This window comes from Anneissia japonica, unplaced genomic scaffold (assembly GCF_011630105.1).
Source record: "Anneissia japonica isolate Jap-2015-1 unplaced genomic scaffold, ASM1163010v1 scaffold694_len1028156_cov167, whole genome shotgun sequence".
Classification (NCBI taxonomy): Eukaryota; Metazoa; Echinodermata; class Crinoidea; order Comatulida; family Comatulidae; genus Anneissia; species Anneissia japonica.
In genome coordinates this window covers 487,861-508,596 of record NW_022727885.1, presented here as the reverse complement: position 1 = coordinate 508,596, position 20,736 = coordinate 487,861, and the positions used below count along the sequence as shown (strand labels likewise).

Sequence of the window (20,736 nt, the reverse complement as noted above, 5' to 3'; positions counted from 1 at the left end):
GAATGAAGTTCTAAGCCCGGTGAAGCATATAGAAGTATGCTACCATCAGCAATGATATATTGGTAGGTACGTCTTGACGACTTCAATAAGCGTCGTTTTATACATTACCTGCTGATTCAGTTACTTATGTAAATTGAAATTCACTACTTAAAAGTTAATTTAAACACAACATTATCCTTCACGCATTTAAAAATAATTATATCATACTGTGGAAAATTCTATGAAAAAAATTAAAGTTTAAGTAAAGCACAGAAGTTGGTCGTTTATAAGGATTAAAATAACAAGTTGTCAGTTGTTCCAGCAGTGATCGAAACAAATTGCTTTTACTACAACAGATATCCTTGTTTGCCAGCCAATTTGATGATGTGCACAGAAGTAGCTAACTAAAATAGTGAATGTCATATATAAATTCCATGGGAAGCCACATATTTACCATTTCTGTTCTACATTGTGGTTAGTAACTTCGATACAGGAAGAACCTTAAGGTAACTCAACCAGGTAGTTGATGAGTAATGTGGCATTGACCATCTTTTTGGAATTGATATAGCTTCTCCCATTTCGTCCCACATGATTTTTTAGGAACAGGCCCAGTGATACGCCAATAGCGAACTAAATTACTTCGTTAGTAGCAATTCCTTCCACAAGACAAACATTAACATAAAGTCATTATGAGACTTAGGGAGTGTAGTTTTCATAATCGTGTCACTGAGAGGAGTTTTTATTTATATACAGAGACTCAACCCAGTACCCTGTGACTGAGGAAAACAATCATGTTAAACACCAGGCTACATCTCCCTCCTGTAAAATCATACTATGGCTGTGATCTCACACGGCTGCTAACGGTTAGCAGGATCCGGATCCTGCTAACCGTTAGCTGCCGTGCTTCAATACGAGAAAATCCCGATCCAAATACCAAAAAGATGATGATCGAATCACTGGCCAATAAGAAACTGGAAATTGTAATAAAAAACGCGCTCAACTTGCTAACCGAGAGCGCTTGCTAACCGTTAGCGGTATCCGGATACTGCTAACGGTTAGCGCTAATCGATTGGGCGTTCTCACGCAGGTGCTAACGGTTAGCGCTAACGGTTAGCTCCCGATCCGGATACTAGGGCTCTCGTGAGAACCAGGCTAATGACTTGATCAAAAAGTTTTTATTATGGTCTTTCTCGTTTTATATCTTAATTATTATTTCTATCTTTTGTATTTACAATAGAAAACTAAACAGGAAAATAATATCAAGCGTGAGTAAGATCCAGACAAATTCTCGGTAAAGCAGGCGTGAAGAATTAATTTAATTCAATTCATTGTGACATTTCAAATTTACAATCAGATAATGAAAAACATATCTTGCTAGTTCGGATGATAAGCATATCGTGTTAGTCTGAACATTAGAGCAGATTGCCTAAAAAAAAAAAAATAGACAGAAGAAAAGGTAGCAAAATGTAATTAAACGTATGAATCATATCTATATCTTGAATCCACCAGATATGCCCATGAATGATTACGAGTCATAGCAAGAGTAACCATAGAAAAACAATACAGTCATTTTTCGTTTTCCTGTTCAAATACAGTCGAACCCAGATGAGAACATAACATTATTTTGTTGTACAACTAATTTTTCTAAGAAAACAAAATTGTATTTGACGACATAATCTGGAACTGTTAATTAGAGAGAGAGGGGCTGAACCACAATTTTTTTGCACATTTCCCCCTAGTTTTTTTAATATTGAAAAATCTGTATCTCATTAAACGGTCCCAAATTTTTTCAAACACCCCTTCTGTGCCTTAGAAATATCAGTTGATCCCCTTAATAAGGGAGACCCCTTGATAGTGGTGTCTCGAAGGAGGGGGCTTGGCTCTAGTGAGACACTCCTATTAAGGGTATACCCCTATTAAAGTGACACATTTTTGGTCACGAAATTAAGAAATGCATACCTTTTACCACTACTACTAACTCCTATTTAGTGTGTCCAATATTTATTTAGGGGGGACACTTCATTTATGTTTGCAAAGGTGTCCCCTTCATTAAAGTTTCACTGTAACCGTGTTTCATTAAATCTGTTCTGAGTATATTTGATTTTTTCATTATTATTAAAAAATTAGAGGTCTGATTGTTATCTTTGTTTTTTGTTACTTAATTGTATCATGTTAGAATATAATGTTGTAAAACAAATAAATAGCAATAAAGAGAACTTTAATTTGAACTTCAATTTGATTTAAGAAAACTAGTTGTTGCTGTACAAACTCATTATAGTTCCATTATAATACTTTTAGGTGAAATTTATGTTTTGTCCTGCAGCAATTCAAAGGCTCATGATTTTAAAACCAGGTTACTGTGTAGTCAATTATATCTCGAACTTACAGTTGTACTTTTCTGCCTTGACTTTTCCAAAGAATATACTAATTTTATATCAGAATCTGTAAACTACTTTCCAATATCTAAAACTTCAAGATCGTTTGTGCATAAAAACAGTTAAACATGTCATTCTGTTTCTTGAAGAATGAACTCACATTTAGTTTGCTATATCGTATAGATTAGTGCAAAAAAGAGAAACATTAGTTTCAGCAAAAATCAAACTATTCAGAAATAGATAATAATGAGGTAATCCAACGAAAGAAAGGCTAGATTTTGAGAAGTAATCGATGAATTAGTGACAGCTTTCATGGGGCGCTGACGATAAATGGATGGAAAATAGGATGTTGATATTTGTCTGGTGATAAGCTAACGCGTTAGACAAGTGAGTCTGTCTCGATGTGAACACATAAAACGCGCATTAAGAGAACAATTACTCTGGCTGTGGATAAAGAAACAATCAATGATCTTGCAAAGTCGTTTATGAACCAATGAGCTGGTGTTCATAATCGATTCTACGGCATTATTCTCAAAATTAGTGAATTTATGTTGTGGTAAGAGAAGGTTACGGTACTTGTTTTTAATGTGGGATTTGTTTCCTGCTTCCCGATTATTACCTACAGCAACACTAGTTCTCTGAAAATGTTTTGTAATATAGAGCACCAACAAAATCAACAAATCAGTCGGAACGCTATTTTGGTGTTTATCAGCGGAACTACTAGCAAATTGAGGTATGCAAAAAACGAGTCCAAGCAATAGGAATAAATTAGGAAAGAATCAAGTAGTTAGGTATGTTGCTTGAGTGCTTTAAATGTCAGTAGCACGATATTTTATTTTATCGATCAAGAAAGTAGGTCTAATCAATGTGAAACAGATTACATAATTAGGTTTTGATAATTTACAAACTTTTACTTTAAAAAAATAAAAAATTGTCTAATAGCCTACCTAAAGGTCTTTGCAAAAATAAAGGAACTGTGATACATAGGCTTTGAATTGCTTCTACATGTGTGTGTTCTAATTTACCTGTTCTTAGACTTATACCGGCACAACACAAATTTTATAATATAATTATAGTTTATATAATATAATACTAATTATTAATCATTACTTCATTACTATAATTCTCAGAAAATAGTAACTGGAAATGTATGTATGCAATAACCAGTAGTTCATTCAACTCAGGAGAATCGTTTTTATAAATAAGAATATTTAATGAATTCCTTAAAATGAAATAATTACCACATCAGGATGCATGACTAGATTCACCCTGGTAATCAAATTTATAATAATGTTTGTAGTTTTAAGATATATTTAGTTCTAGATTAGATTTCTGCTTGTTAAGATAGCGATATATCTAATAAAATATAGCTGTCCACCAAGCGAAGTGTTGAACACTGCTAAGAGTAAGAACAACCAACCCGAAGGTCAGCTGTATGACATGGTGCCCCTTTTGAACAATCTTTATTTTGAAAAATACATTATACTGTACTTAATAAGACTGACACAGTCTTCTGTGGGAGTAGGGGCAAGTGATGAAGCCCAAATGCTTAGGTCAAGTAACCAAAAATAAACCAACGAATTTACAGGACTCAAGAACTCACTTTCAGTACGTCTACTCATGCAGTAGCCAGTAGTTCATTCCACTCAGGAGAATCATTTCTAGAAACTTTCGATGACTTCCTTAAAATGAAATGATTACCACATCAGGATGCATGCCTCAATTCACCCTGATAATCAAATGTATAACAAGATAATCTGAGATTACAAACCCTCGCCCTTTTCCGCTATATTTATGAACGGTACTGAAAATATAATGGCCCGCTGCCGATCAGTTCCATCCACCAAACGAGTCCTAGCATCAAGTAAACCCGTCAATCGGGCGAGTTTTTGCACGCCACCGAACTGTTTCCAGTCCGCTGCCCAGGATTTAACACATGATCGATCCGCTCCAGTCGGCCCGGCCTAGCCAGACGACTCGGTCCGCTCGAGTTGGCTCTGTCAGTTGCGGCCGGAAAATATAAAGTCTGCATCTACTTCCAATCACTACCAAACTTGAGATGGGCGGATATAAGTTTAATATTGTAAAAGTGTGAAAATTTAAAGTAAATTGCTCCAATACCGGTAGTTCTTGAGTCATGCACCTGGAAGGACACACAGACAGACAGCCCGAGACACAAACAGGCGCACTTTTGCAATACCCTTCCCCTCTGCTTCGGAGAGGCTAGGGTAATAATGATTGTAGTTTTAAGATATATCGGTAGTTAGTTCTAGGTTAGAGTTCTGCTTGTAAATGTATATAGGCTAAATTGATCCGCTGTAGATAGTGATATGTCTAATAAAATATAGCTGTAGACCAAATGAAGTGTTTTTGACCCTGTTTGTTAAGCGTACGATAACCAACCCGGGGTCAGTTGTAGGACATGGTGGCTCTTTTGAACAATCTTTAATTTGGAAAATACATTATACTTTAAGACCGACACAGTCTTCTGTTGGAGAATGGGCAATTGCAAAGGCCAAATACTCAGAAAATAGTAAGCGAAAATAAACCAAACAATTTAATTTAACTCTAGAGATATGAGTAACTGAGTCCAACTCACATTCAATACTCACGTGCAGTAGCCAGTAGTTCATTCAACTCAGGAGAATCATCTCTAGAAACTAGAAAGTTGAAATAATTACCACATTAACCGAGAATGAAAGGTCAAGGTGCAAACCTTAAAACGCAGATACCTAAACCAAAAATGACAAAACTATTTTGTACTTTTGTTGAACCAACAGTTGTGAAACCGAGGAAAAATGGGCGTTAAACGGGATATAATTTGTTTAAGATTAGTTCAGTTAAAAGGAAAAAAGCTCCAAAGCTGAAGACGACATGGTCCACTGCCTGTTATAGCGATGAATTTCAGAGCAAGACTTTCTGAACAATAAAGTCTTGAGATGACAAACAAAAACGAGGCGTGTTTAGATCCCTAGTGTACAATGACAATTAGTTTAGGATTAAAAGTAATCCTCAGATGAAGCTGCATGGATGGAAAGTTCTTACAGATATAAAAGGTACCAAGATATTACGGCACCGCAGATTATGGTGGAACTCAATGTATCCCATAATAAATGTAACAAGAAACCTCATTTGGTAGTAATGAAAGAAAGATTCTAGCGAGTATGAGTAACCAAATACCAGCCAACCTAAGACAGTTATACATATACGCCTAATCTCAAAGCCAATAGACGACAGTTACGTGGAGAGCAGACACTTTAATGTTGTTCTCTGTAAGAATAGAGGCTTCCTTCCTTGTGGAGATCACAATCACGAAAGATTTTTATTATACTAGTCAGATGTTTGACATGTAAATAGCTAAAGTTGTTGACAACATAATATGAAGATTTTGAACAAAAATGACTCCTTAATGATAAAAGTCAGTGACGTCGGTGGATTTGTGTTTTGCGGTAAAATTATAAAAGACCGCAGGGGAGGAGGACTCAGCTTATAGACAATGAAGTCCCAATCATTAGCAAAGAAACAAATAACACGAGAAAATTGGGTCACAGTCTTTTTAGGATTCAAACGCACATGTATCTCAGATGCATATTTCTAATTTAAGGTACATTTAACGAATCGGCACCTTAACGTTTGAATTTTTGAAAATTTGAAGTAATACGATTGAACATGACATCATTGTCATTGGTGTTTTAACGCTTGAATAAATAACTTATAATCCCATGGTGACCCTAACTTAAATTCCAGCGGGCGGCGTTTTATCACTTTATGCGTGTGATTTTGTGCATCTGTAACACAAATAATGCTACTGCTGGTAGTGTTGAATAATGTTCAGAAAATTACTTATAAAACGACTAAAGTGTATATGAAATTTAAATCTGCGTTCAATTTGACAACTAAAAATGCAAATGTATTCATTCGCAGACGCCATGTATTAAAGAATGAAGCGACTGCTTCAGCAAACAGTAAACTTTGTTTAAAGCAAAATTATCTGTGGAAAAAGAAAGCTTGTTAAAAGTGGAATATTCACAATCTCATCACAAGCGTCATTTTACATGTCACATGGAAAATACCTTAAAATGACAACACAGATGGAGAATATGCCAGTTGTACTAATTTGAATAGAAGATTGCTTCTTATAAAATCAGCAAATATATAACCGTATTTTGAGCGCAAATGGATTAAAAGCAAAATCTTAAAATAACAAAAATGTATCAACAGATTTTGGTATATCTCTGTGAATAGTGATGAAATTGTCACTGACACTTTAGATATTAAGGAGTTTGTTCATTACGTGGATAGTGGGAAGGATAAACCGAAGAAAATGTAGGCCTATTACAAGCATCCAAATGATGCTACTATCTTTTTTCATGTCACCATTAGGACTTAAAATGCAATTCATTATGAACACTTACTCACTCAAAACATTCTGGTTACAAAATCTTAAATGTACACATATATTATTTCATAAAAATCCATGAATTGAAAAAGATGTCGTGAATGTAGCGAGGGTAACTTTCACATTCTCCAAGAAAGGTGATATCAATAATATATATTACATTAACAAATTGTATTACAGTACATAATGTTAAAAAAAAATCAGATTTGTTTAAGATATGTCTATGGGGCTTTTATAAAGACTATCAACTTGCATTTTACAAAAGTATGTGCCTAAAAGTGATCATGATAACATCACATTATGATCATAGATAGGTACATCATGGCTATATATATGCATACAGCAGTTTATTGTCAAAGAAAATTTTATAATCTGGACAGAGCATAAGATTAGGTGCTTTGGGGGATCATTTTCACACCTAAGAGTATCACTGCAGTGTTTCAGGTGACAAATGCTGTGTAAAAAGAGATCTAAGATTATTCTTTCTGTCTCTGCTAAAATAAGCCCTTCCCATCCCTGTCTGTATGGGAATGAGATTTATTGTTACAAATATTGACTTATGAATTAAGCAAGAGAATGATGGCGAGTAGACGTGCCTTAAGTAAATGTTTCAAATTCGGATTCCTCAATTTGTAAGGCCTTTCAATTTATTTATTTTTGACAGTATCAATCGGGCTAGAATGTTGATTTAATTGTGGAAGACGGACATCGAAGGTAGAAAATAGACTCCCCCCACAAATGTATCAAGTAGTAACTGTGAATGTAGGCTTATGGTCAGATAAATTTTTTAATGTTTTTAACAACATACTTCAATAATCATTTAATACCGTGTTTTACAAAATGTTTCTGAAGTTTGGTGACATACTTTTTCACAAGTTTGATGTAAAAATTAACTTTTTACGCTAATTATTTCTTCTTAGCTGATAATGTAGCACTAAGTGCAAATAATGAAAAGTAATAACATTTCATGCTTGTTATTTCTAGTAAATTATTTTATTAATTAAAATTATTTTGATATTTAATTGGTAAGAAAAGAACAGAAAAAGTATTGTTGAACTTCGATTTATATCAGTAGGCCTACCTAGCTTAACAGGTCAGTCATTATCTGTACATATGCTCACAGTGGTCCTTTTCTGGCTTTCGGTCAGTTACAGACTGACCGATCAGTACATGATAAAAATATGCACTTTCCCAAAACACACATTTTTCCACAAAAGTAGTGTGGGACGTTGCAACAATATCCGAGGGGCGGGGCTTAGTGGAATGGTCGATTCAGAAGTACTCAGTAAGTGGAAACATTTAAATTGGTATATTCAATCACAATTAAATTGTGATTACAGCAGAGTGTATTGTGGCGACAATACACTCTTCTATAATGCTAATATAATAGTGATTGAATACACTTTATGTGAAAGAACGATAGCTATCGATCATCTGCGTGGTAACTGGATAAATAGTGGGAATATAGCTACATTCAAACCAAAATGATCAGGAAATAAGCCATCTCATTCCGCATTGTAGAAAAAGCCTCGTATATTTCAACATACAGCCACATTTTACAGTTGAGAGTCGATTATTTTATTAGTTAGGCCTAATACAATAAATGGAAAACATAAGATGGCCAAAATTGATTTTAATTAAAATATAAATTTGGTTGATATACGGTTATAATTATAAATAAGTGAAATTCTAAACCATGTACTTTATATCAACAGTTTTAATGATATTGTTAATCACGGTATTCTTAAAAAATATTGACAAAGTGATTGACACTGACTTCTTAAAAAATTAAACACGGCACTATACTGAACAAGGACTTTTCAATGTACGTTGAAAGTCTTTGCCCTGACTACATCTGCATTAAAACTTGCTTTGGTATAAAGAAAAGTATTTTAGAGACGGACACAGTTTTTATGACGCTCACTTGAAGTTTAAATGTAGAGTTAATATACTCCCACTCAACACGGGTCTATTATGATGACTTAATGAACAGCATTAGTTTACGTCAATGTAAAGATGAAGACATGAGTCAGTTTCTGCATGTACTACTCTCAATACCACTTCGAACTGATATTTTGTAATGGATTTGTAATATCACTGGCCAATGGTCTGAATATATGTTATAATGTTCAACAAATGTCATTTTTAAGTAATGATTATTTGTATACATATTTCTAAATGTTTAGATAAGAATTTTTAGGTTGGCTTTGACAGTTATACTTTCTTCATCGAATGTGATTTTAGCCTGGTATAACTTATAAATAACTGATGGTCTGAATAATGTTAAACAAATGTTAATTTTAGGTAATGATGATTTGTATATATATTTTTTAATGTTTAAATAAGTGTAGGCCTATGTTTTACTAGCTGTAACCAAAGAGTGTAAAACTGCAAGAGGTCCGACTACCGTGGATTCTTTGGAACGCAATCCTATTTCAAAAAGTACTACCCAAAAGGGGCGTGGCCTTTAAAAGAACGTAAAGTGCGTTCATATCGAACGCGTGCTGCGCGTCTATAGAATGTATGCTGGAATTCGAAACGCAGCACGCGTTCGATACGAACGCTTTTTACGTTCTTATGAAGGACACGCCCCTTCGTGGGAGTACTTTTTAACGTTCCATTGCCTGTATACAAATTAAGGGCAGTCAGACCTCTTGCAGTTTTATACTCTTTGCTTGAATATGCCTACTGTAAGGGTTTGAGTGCTTCCTCACTCTTCATCACAAAAAAGCTATGTTAACCTTGAACTTGTCTTATTTTATTTTATTGTACATAATGGTTTTTCATGTTATAAGTTAATGTTGTGAATGTTTAGAATCGTATTCCACTGTAATTTCCGAGAGGACAAAGACCTTTGATTCTGATTCTGATTTAATCATGAATTACTTATTAGAACATAATCTGCGGAAATATAGATCATTTTCAATGTTTTATAGACATTGAGAAGTAATAAAAAAAAAAGTGTTGAGGTGAAATCACAATCATGAGGAATACACAGACTAATCTTTCAAGCACGGTATGATATTACACTGGAATTGGAATTCTGTTGTCTATTAAAAAATAATGAACTATTAGAAGAAGGTCTATTATATCTAGGTTTTAATATCTCTCTGACTTTTTATATTTTAGATATTAGTTTATTATTGTGTATCTCTATCTAAAACCAGGTATTATATCTACGATATTGTTTTCCCACAGCATTGTTTTCCATGTTTTTTAGGTGTAGATTAACTGATGGAATATTGATTTTTGACTAACTGATTTAAGTTTCATTTCATTTAATTTTCATTTCATTTATTTGTCTCAAACAATTAAGATAAAAATGTACATAAACAGAAACGGCAAAGAACAATCACAAAACTACAAAAAAAAAAGAAAAAGAAAAAAAAAAAAGAGACAGGACACTAAAAGTAAAATCAATCACTGTCGATTGGAGTGATTGATTTGAATGATTACTTACTTGATTGCTTAATTAATTGATAGTTCAATTGATTGATTGATCGATTAGTTAATTGAGTGACTTTGATGTTTAATGAATAAAACTACAAACTACAATAGTGTGTCTATAATGAGTATGTCCTGTGTGGGCAAAATACTAAAATAAATTAGGAATAGGTCTATATACACGGGGAGATTGCTTGATCGACAGTCCGTAAGTAGATAAATGGAAAGATAAATCATCCTATAGATTAAAGCGGGGTTGTTTGATGCACTGTCGTGCGTATAAGTGACAAATACACATAGGCATATCTAATTATCTACCTAAGTCGCGCGTTTCAGCTGAAGTACGCATTACTTTTGCATGTCGCGATCTTCTCAGTCGACGCAGTGAACTTGGTGTAAAAATCATCACACGGTCGGATTAAAACCAAGGTTAAGACAACACGCAACGCTCAGAGCGTTTGCTCTCTAGCAATGATCGACAATGAACGTAAGGAATGAGCCTATCACGTGATGCAAAAGTCATATATCTGCATCAATCAATGCCAATAGTGGATATTACACTCAATACGGCGAGTAATGTATAACGAGAAAGCAGACGTTGCCGGTTGTTTTATATATCGCTTCAACTTTGATTCTTCAGAGGTATCATGGAGCGATCAATCAAATGGAATTTATCTCCCATTCTAAGTAGACCTATTCATTTTCTATGCACGTCTTTTGGACTTACTAAATTGACGACGTCACCGTCGGTCAAATTGATTTGTTCATGTTTGCATTTATATTTTTAATGGCTATTTTATTCTTTACTTGAGGATTAAAGTGGTGTTTTTCACGTGGTGACGTCATTATAAATTCTAGCCCTTACATAATTGTCCTGTAGTACTATCGTGAACGGTGCACTTCGAAGAACCCGTTGCTCGCGGGCAGATTGAGTGGCCGTGGAGTTGACGCGGACAGCGGGCAAAATCATTGCCAGTGTTTTGCCACGGGTAATATTCTTCTTAGCATGATTGTATGTTGCAGCAAGACAATTAATTTGCCTTGGTTGTAGTATACACACAGCGTAGTGGTGCATGCTGCATGTGGGCTAACTGCATTGTATCATGATAAAAACCAATATAAAAAATAGATTCGCAGACGATCTACCATTAACTGTGAACAGTGATTTAAAAAAAAGTTTTTGCAGTACCATATATACCTACTGTGTGCTTAGTCCAGAACGCGGACACCACATCCAGTAACCTCTAAACTCACTAATAATGTAACACCTGATTAAAATCTTGAATGGGCACATTGGGCTGGCTTTACCGCTCGGACATTTGGAGGATGTAGACGTTCGAGCAGAAAGTGCGCTGTCTGCGATCGATGGGTCACTGTAATGAAATCAACCATTATCCTTTGGACTGGAATGTACGGGATTGGTGGTAAACACAAATGATAACCCACGAAAGTCAATTTCCAGAGGAATCCGTCTGGTGGTGATTGGGCAGTAGGCCTACACCGTGAAGCAATCCCCCTACTCTATTACTCGAAAAATATTAGTCAGGTTACTATACTTATACAATGCGTACGACAGAGTGTCATGGTTTGTGGTTGTAAGCCAGCTCTAATCGATAAGGATAGTGTTTGCATGATTCACCTATATGTCTTTGGGTTTGTCTCTCCCATGAGTAAAATTGGTACTTGGTAGGCTGAGGATATCAATGTTCGTTTAATACCGCATATATATGTTTCCCCAACGATATAATCCAAAGACACATTTCATTGAGTTAATTGCTTCGCACACTTGGTTAAACTTAAACTGTTAGGCCTACTATTCACCGAATTGAAAACTTTAATTCGTCTAAGGATTTAATTCGGTAAACAGAAGGTGAAAATCTTTTAGTTTATTCATCTTGTTTATGAATAGATACTTTTATTTTACCAGAAACTTTTCGCAATAATATATTATGCCCCTTGGATATTATTTTTATTAGTATTAAAGTACTACAAAACAACAGCGTAAACGTACATTTATATGTGAGACATGCGAGTAATTATGGAAATTAGATAACACGTTCTGATTGGTCAGTTGATTGACACAAGGAAGGTCTATTTTACTTTGTACACGGGTGAGGTTTTAATATGTTAGTATTTCAGTTAGTCGAAAAATTATACTTAAGTTTTATTTACTGTAATAAATAGCTGCATAGTTTGAAAAAGATTGCTATTGCCCGTATATTATACTAGATTTGTAATAGATTTGCAATAGATATTAAATAGATCGTTGTAAAGTGTTTTCAGCCTGTTCTAATATAAAATAAAGGCATTGGGTCAGAAAATTTTATGGAACCATTACCCTATCTAATAAACCTCTGTTTAAATAAACACTAGGCTTATTAATTAATTTTGATATTTATTTCTGTAGAAATCAATAATTGGGTTCTGTTAATGGAAACTAGAAATCCATGTTTTAAGGGTATAAAAGACAGTGGCGGATTTAAAAGTGGGAGGGCGTGTAGGGCGCGTACGTACGCCCCCTCTATTTTATTTGTAATTTTTTTTTTCACCAGAAAATTACCAGGCTACTCAAATACGAACTCAAATTAATGAAGGTGCTAGAGTTTTAAGTGGATTCGTCCCTTGCATCCCTACCAGGGGCTTCTGCCTATGACTCTCACTTAGTTCACACACTCACGCCTCATCTTTCTTACCGGCTTGGATCTGTCCCTGAAAGACATACCCTACCATCTGCGGTTACGTGCTAAAACATTTTTTTAAATTAAAATTCAATAAGTCATTTGCATAATTTGTAAGCAGAATAAATTATCATTTTTAAATTGAAAATTAGAATGATAAAATGTTTTACATCACTAGTTTGCAGACATAAATAACGCACACTTTATATTATTTTGAATAGACAATCAAATAGGCTTTTAGGATTAGGATTTGCAGATCAGTGACGGCCTGGGTTGATCCGTATATCATTGTTAATAACTTATTTGAAGTTTGTAAATGAGCTATTCAATATATAATTGCATTTTTGAGGTTTGCTTTTTCGATTATATGACTGCTATGTCCAAAATAATAGTTACTGACATAAAAATTCTCATTCTCTTTTCAGGGAAATATTAATATTATTAATATTAATAACATCAAAATCAATATCAATATTAAGGTTAATATACTAATTTATTTATATAACAATTATATTATCAATATAAACATTAATATTGTTATTAATATTAATCCAAATTGTATCTATAAATACGGTCCTTAACTTAGCAAGATTGAATTACCATAATTTAATTAATCGTTATAATGATGTCTTCATTTCCTAGTGAGAACAAATTTACATTCACATTATTATTTCAATTGTATTCACTTGGATACACAAATTAACACCAATCCGAAATTTATATCCAATTAAGCGTATTGATTGTATGAGTCCGATCGACTTGGGTCACTAGTTCATTAACAGCCGGATTTTTCAAAAATTGATAAGAGACCCTTTAAAGAAAGAAAAGAAAAGCAACGATTATACAAGCTTACCTATATTTGTGAACAGCAGACTTATAAGAACCAAAAGAAGTCCTACTTTGGTCGGTGAAATTGCATTCATTCTGCTGAAAATTGGTTCACAAAACTACACGCTGCCTAATCGCGATTTGGCCACAGCTACGCCAGATACAATCCGTCTGTTTTCCAGGTACCTATCGAACACGTTCCACCTTATAAAATGAGAACTTACGGAGCATTGCTTTTAATATAAGTGTTCCATTTCCCTTAATCTTGCCTCGGCCAGTGAGGGCGTGCTTCGGGGAGAACTCTATATTTTGTCTACGGTGAAACTGCCCACACCATCAAGTAGATGAAATTACAGTAGTTTTGATAGGTGTGTTACCTGACGATGAATCGGTTACCATGGTAACGTTACATCTTTTTCCGGCGAAGAAGTCTATCACCGGGCTTGCGTGAGAATAGGGATGAATGACATCCATTACATGCATAATTATGAACATAAACAATAATTCCTTGATTTATTGTCGATGTTTGCTTCATTAGTTAAGTCATTTCATCTACTTTTTTTTGTACACGATGTCATTCTGTATCGATAACACGCAGCACTATATTAATATTTAACGATTTTTGATTAGATCTGAATGGATAAGTTGACTTCATGCTTACTAATTGCCCTCAAATGGTCGGTAGATTTGCATTTTTTATTGTTTTAATTTTCGTGGTTATGGACTGTAAAACTAACTATTGGGATTGGATTGGACCAGATTACTAGTTAGATGGACAAAATGCAGCGGTCATCTACGGTCATTCACATGTTCTCATTACTGACAAATAAGAAATATGTTCAGAAAAGCTGAGCTTGTCAGCTAAGCTGATTTTTAATAAATTTCTTTAAAATTTCATCTGAAAATTAGTAAAGCATAGAACTTCTTCGAAAATAGTTCAAAATAGGCACATTCCTCCTTATGACGTAGACATAATTCGAAAATATCATATATCATCTAAAAATAATCCCGCTGCCTCGGATCATTCCCGAGGAAAATGTTTTCTCCTAATGACTGTTGATGCCAGATGCATCCAAACATAAATCACATCCATCCATATATCCATCCATCCATTCAACAACATTCACTCACCCATCTATTTATTCATGCATCCATCCATTTAATGATCCGTCCATCCGTCTGTCTATCCATCCATCCACCCATCTATATGTCTGTCTATCCATCCATCCATCCATCCATCCTGTCAACAATCCATTCATTCACACATTTCCATCCACCCACCCATCCATTCTTCCATCCATCATTTTATATATCCATCCATTCATCTAACCATTCACCCATTTTAATGCATCCATCCACCTCCATACACCCATCCCTTTATCCGTTTCCATCAACGATTCATCCGTTACCATCCAACCAGATGTCATGCGAACAGGTCTTCTTGTTTCAGGATTTAGTAACGGCTTGCCAGTAATAAGGCCCATTTACTGTATTTACTCGAATAACGCCACGGGGCACAAGGTTTTTGAGAGGGCTATAATAATTATTTATTCGAGTGAAGGAGGCGTTTGTTTCGTTGGTGTAAAATGGTTACGTATACTCAAATAAACGCCCCTTAATTTCACTGTAAATGTGGAACACATAGGCCTAATTACCGCAAAAATGTGTTATTGCGTTATCATAAAGAAGGATTGATCCCAACCAGGTTAAAAAATGTAATCAATAGAACGTATTAAGAATGACGTGGCTTCCATTACAATATTGTTTATAGTCATTTATAGGGGCGTTTATTAGAGGAAGGCGTTTATTCCAAATGAGGCTCTAGAGGGGGCCGTTTATTCGATGGGGCGTTTATTCAAAGCGGGACGTTTATTCAAATAATACAGTGTCTACTTTTTTCTGTGTAGATACCGTATTTATTCGAATAAATACGGTATCTACTTTTGTTTGTGTAGGCTTCAACTGACTTCTTCCTTTATATTATATTTTATCTATTTTTCTTTCTTTTATTCATAATTATTTTAAGAGTATCCAAGAGTTATAATAGGCCCAGTTGCGTATCCAGGTTATGCTGGAAGCACGACGTGAACATTAACTTTACCGTTAGTACCCACCATGCAACGCGATAGCGCCGCCCCCAAATCGAAATACGCATGCGCAAACCGGTAACTAACGTACGTCGAGTACATAAACCCTGAAATTAACGTACTCCGCAACGCGAGATGAATACATTATGACGTCATCCGTTAACGTTAAGGTTAAGGTCATGAGGCGAAAACTAATACTACATTCAAGGCTAGACGAAGCATAAATCCATGCCAGTGAGGCCCGGCAGCGTTACATTTCCCCGACAAGTGGTCTATCGTACCCCCAACTACAATGTTAATGAGTATTGTTGGCCACAATCATAACCCACCTCATAATCCCACCATAGTTGAGGGCTGAAGCGAAAAAAAAAAATCAGATACGCCACCTTTAAATGCCTGGAAATGGCACTCTCAGGTAAGCTGTTTCAACTTAAAAGACGGATTCTAATTTCAAGTGTCGTAATACTAATTTTGAAAATCAAAACTTCAATTACAAACACACTAATTCAAAGATGACCACGATCTAGTACAGTAAGATTACTAATACATGACATAAGATTATTAAATACTGGCGTACAATACCGTAATTACGAATATTAAGTATATTACACAAGATTGTTTTGTAATATATTTAATATTTCTATGTACAGTACTGTATTCAATGATCCTATGTACGGTATGTAAAAAATATTAAATATAGTACATAAGAATATTTTTGACTATAGTCTAACGCGAATAGGATCGACTAAGTTATTACAAAATTTACAATGGTAATCAGAATTTTCATTAAAATATAACATAGATATTATGTTTTATATTTATTCCATTGCATTTGTCAATTTGCTGATATTAACACAATATGAATTTAATACTATTTTTTAGGTTTATCTATGCAATGTATTTCAGTTACATCTTGCTAAAAATATTATATAACTTATATGCAACAGTTGGTGAAGTGCCATCTGTCTCTTATACACATCTAGATGTGTATAAGAGACAGTATATATATACGTATGTATGTATGTATGTGAAAAATCATCTGTTACTTTGAAGCTCTAACATGATTTAACTCTGGTGAATACACCAATTATCAATCAATATCTATTTTTTGTACGTGAACCTGCATCTGATCATCGTCTTGTATAATTCACGCAGAAATCCATAATTCATTCGACAGCACGGATAGATTAAAATGACCTAAGTAAGATACAAAATTAAACTTTTTCCATATATATATATATATATATATAAAATCAAAAAATATGAAAATCTCGGTTGAGTTCATTATTGAACGTATGTTGATCGAGTATACGAATCATCAAATGGATCTTCCGCAAGCCCCGCCCCTTGGATATTTTTGCCCCACAAAATGACAGCGTAAATATACGTACACACGTGCGTCTCTGTGGGATCATACTTTTTATGACAAGCTTCTGATTAGTCAGCTGTTAAGTTTGATTGACACCCGGAAAAGTTCATTGACTTCAAGTGGCCCTTCTTATAGAGAAGATGATAATGATTACGATGATTATATTAAGAAGGTGGTAAAGAGGCCTAACATATATTTCTTTTTCCTCGTCACATCAACCGCTCTAAACAAATCGCTTTATATAAGGGGCAGATTTAAAAAAAAGTCCTTTTATTCTTTTAATTTGCAGACGAATCACGTATTACAAATTACCTGACTACGTGATTAAGCGCCTATCCCCGACAAGAAAATGTGTGCATTGCTCAAGCTAAATCGAATTTTTTTTAAATTTATTTTTTTAAAATTCATTTTTTGATGAACTTATTTGTTTTTATTAAGGAGGAAACTAAAATGCTTGTATTATGTATGAAGGAGCAAAACTTTAATTTAAACATATGATACATTACTTCATAATCATCCTCACTAATATTATCATTAGCATTGTCATATGCAGTGGCGTAACGCCTAATTCTAGGGGCCCCGAAAGGCCCATACCCATAGATTCCTCGATCTAGCACCCTGACCAAAAAGGACTTTGTTGATAAATAACACCGTGTCTCTGAAATCGACTTTATGGCATATATCATATTACAACGATTAAAGGACCCCGTCGGAGTCTCCCTTTCGGCCGGCACCCTACCAAATTTTGTCCAAAAAAAAAAATTTTAAATGGAGATAAAAAAAAAAATTATATTCACAATTTTAAGTCTGTGACTGCCATTTACGGCCATCTAGACGTGCCATAATAATACATTTTCTTATCTCAGCCCCACAAAAGCAACAGCAATATGTGTGTCTGAAATCGGCTGTAGGACATATCATATAGGCCTGATTTAGGCCTATTATTGTGGCGGAATAAAGAGTAGGGGAGGGGGAGCTGCCGGCCCGGGGCCCCACTTAATTTGTCAAAAAAATTTTAACTGGAGTTAAAAGGAAAATTATATTCACAATTCTGTGAAGTGCCATTTCCGGCCATCTAAAGGGACCATATTCATAAATTTTCTTACCTCAGCCTCAACCATGGTAGGTCTGAGGTGGAGACTCTCTAACTGTGAAAGTCCCTCACTAGCCTAAATTTTCTGGATCCATAATTATTATATCATTTATTCGTCGTTAAAAACATTTAGAATAATAATGCACATCTAAAATCCCACGATGGAATTGATGACCGGACCCAAAAGGGTCTTCGTTTCAGAATCACACAGGGCCCCCGGCCCCATCGTTACGCCACTGGTCATATGTTTTTCGTATAATACAAATGATGATAATGATGACGATTTTAGAAAAGTGTTAATGCTGAAAAATGACGTCATTAAATAAACTAATTTGTGCGCAAAATAAAAATTAATATCCATCAAAATAATACCGTGACGTGTTGAATATACTGTACTCTAATTCATCAAGAAAAAACCTACATCGTAACATTTTCTAAATTGATATTACACCGAACGATATAGACTATAAATTGAAAACTAAGGTCGAATTTTTTCTAAGAATTTTTATCATTTTTACATAAAGTTTAAATATTAAATATTTTTGAAAAAATGTTTGACGATCGTATTTGTAAGCATTTTTAGCAAAAATATAAATATTATGGCGCCAGTGGAAGGAATCTAATCGGCATGTATGTCTGCTGGAGGGGAAAATTTCTTCTATTTTTGGAATCTGCCTTCGGGCGGCGCATGCAAAGCATGAATTTGACAAGTCCTATTTGAATTAAAATGTAATAGCTAGGTTTTCTAATTGTCATTTGTACAGATGGTGATGTTAACAATGTTAAGGTACAGTGAAATAGGAGAACATAAACGCACTGGTAGTAATGTGAAATACGGTTGATAGAAATTGTAGGGTTTAAGATATTTATTATAGGGTATAGAGTTGCGATAGAATGATTACGAGCATTATAATGACTATGTGATTGATGACGTTGTTGATTATGATGATGGCAATGATCATATTGGCAATCATCAACGTAATAAATGTGTGATAATTATGATTATGTCGAGGATGATGATATAAATAATGATAACGACGATGATGATATTGATGGTGACCGTAATGATTATGGTAATGATGATAAATAATGATGAATGATGACAGTAATGAAAGTGATAATGACGATGATGCCATTTGTGTAATTTTCCTGAAGACGAATGGCGATGAAGATTATGGTGGTGATGGTAATTAAGATGATGATGATCAAGATTTTAAAAATACCAGCAAATTAGTTGTTTATGTTCGGAGCAAGAATTTCCCCTTTCAAACCCGTCGTGTCAGCAGCATCTCGCTAAAGTCGGTCTTTGTGACCTTTCAAGATTCGCCAAGTGGTACAAAAGGTAAACGACCCGTGAACTACTGCGAGTTTTCATAATTCAGATTTCTTCGACACGATTTTACTCAAAAAAAAAATTCATATTAGTAACACTTCAATAAATTGTTTGCAAATGCTACATTATACTAATCATGTCAAGTGGGTTTCTGAAATATTTACTTTTACCTTAAGAAACAAGGTTTACTATATTAGTCGAAATATTCAATCTACTTTCCGTTTTTTTTTTTAAATGTCATTATGCACCTGGAATGGAAATCTCATATTGATGAAGCAAATAAAAATTGATTCAAAGAACAAAGAAAAAAATGTCACATCTACGAAGAGCGAGTAGGTAAAACAAATAGCATATTCATAGCAAAGCGCTGGTTCATATTATGCAGTGGTAAAAGTAAACAATCTTTTGATTGGCTGATGAAGGGTAAACCAATTATATGGTAGTCATAATGGCTAATGCTATTATTTCTATAAGAGTATTATTAATATTCTTATGATTACTAATAATATAATAATAATAATAATAGTAATAATAATAATAATAATAATAGTATTATTATTATGATTATCATTATCAATATCAATAGCATTATTATTATTATTATTAATATTATTATTATTATTATCATTTGTGGTAGTGGTAGTGGTAGTGGTGGTGATGGTAATGGTGGCTGTGGCGGCGGAAGCAGCAGCCGTAGTAGTACAGTAATATAGTACTAGTACTGTACTGTTATTCAATCTCATTTTTAAGTTTAAAAATTGCTTTACTTTATTATCTCACATTCTTTAATTTATTTAGCCTTTGGTTTTTTGATTAGTCATTCACAGTGTTTAAGATTAAGTGAAGAAGTCAAGTCGTATATACAAACCATGTCCAATACAGGTGCTCCCCCGGGTACAATATTACCGTTCCCCTTCCTTTTTAGTTTGTATACAGCTGTGCTCTGTCATAAAGGTTACGGTATAGCTATGCTTGCATTGATTCTCAATGACGATGACACTCATTATAGACAGGAAATCGCTAGATATGAAAACTATTGTGATGAAAATTATCTTGAACTAAACACATCCAAAACAAAGGAGATGATTATTGATCATAGGTAAAATGGGGATGAATTTTAGAGAGTTGTCACAAAGATAATCGAATATACC

General features: G+C 34.3%; 1 protein-coding gene across 1 annotated transcript in view; it reads right to left on the bottom strand.

The window, feature by feature from the left end:
• Positions 1-13,899, bottom strand: part of LOC117113856 — a 31,991-nt gene extending 18,092 nt beyond the window's left edge. The window contains exon 1 of the mRNA XM_033257308.1: positions 13,729-13,899. Within this exon, the coding sequence (XP_033113199.1) occupies positions 13,729-13,798 (70 nt within the window). The 5' untranslated portion in view covers positions 13,799-13,899. The remainder of the gene's footprint in view (positions 1-13,728) is intronic.
• Positions 13,900-20,736: the final 6,837 nt, after the last annotated feature.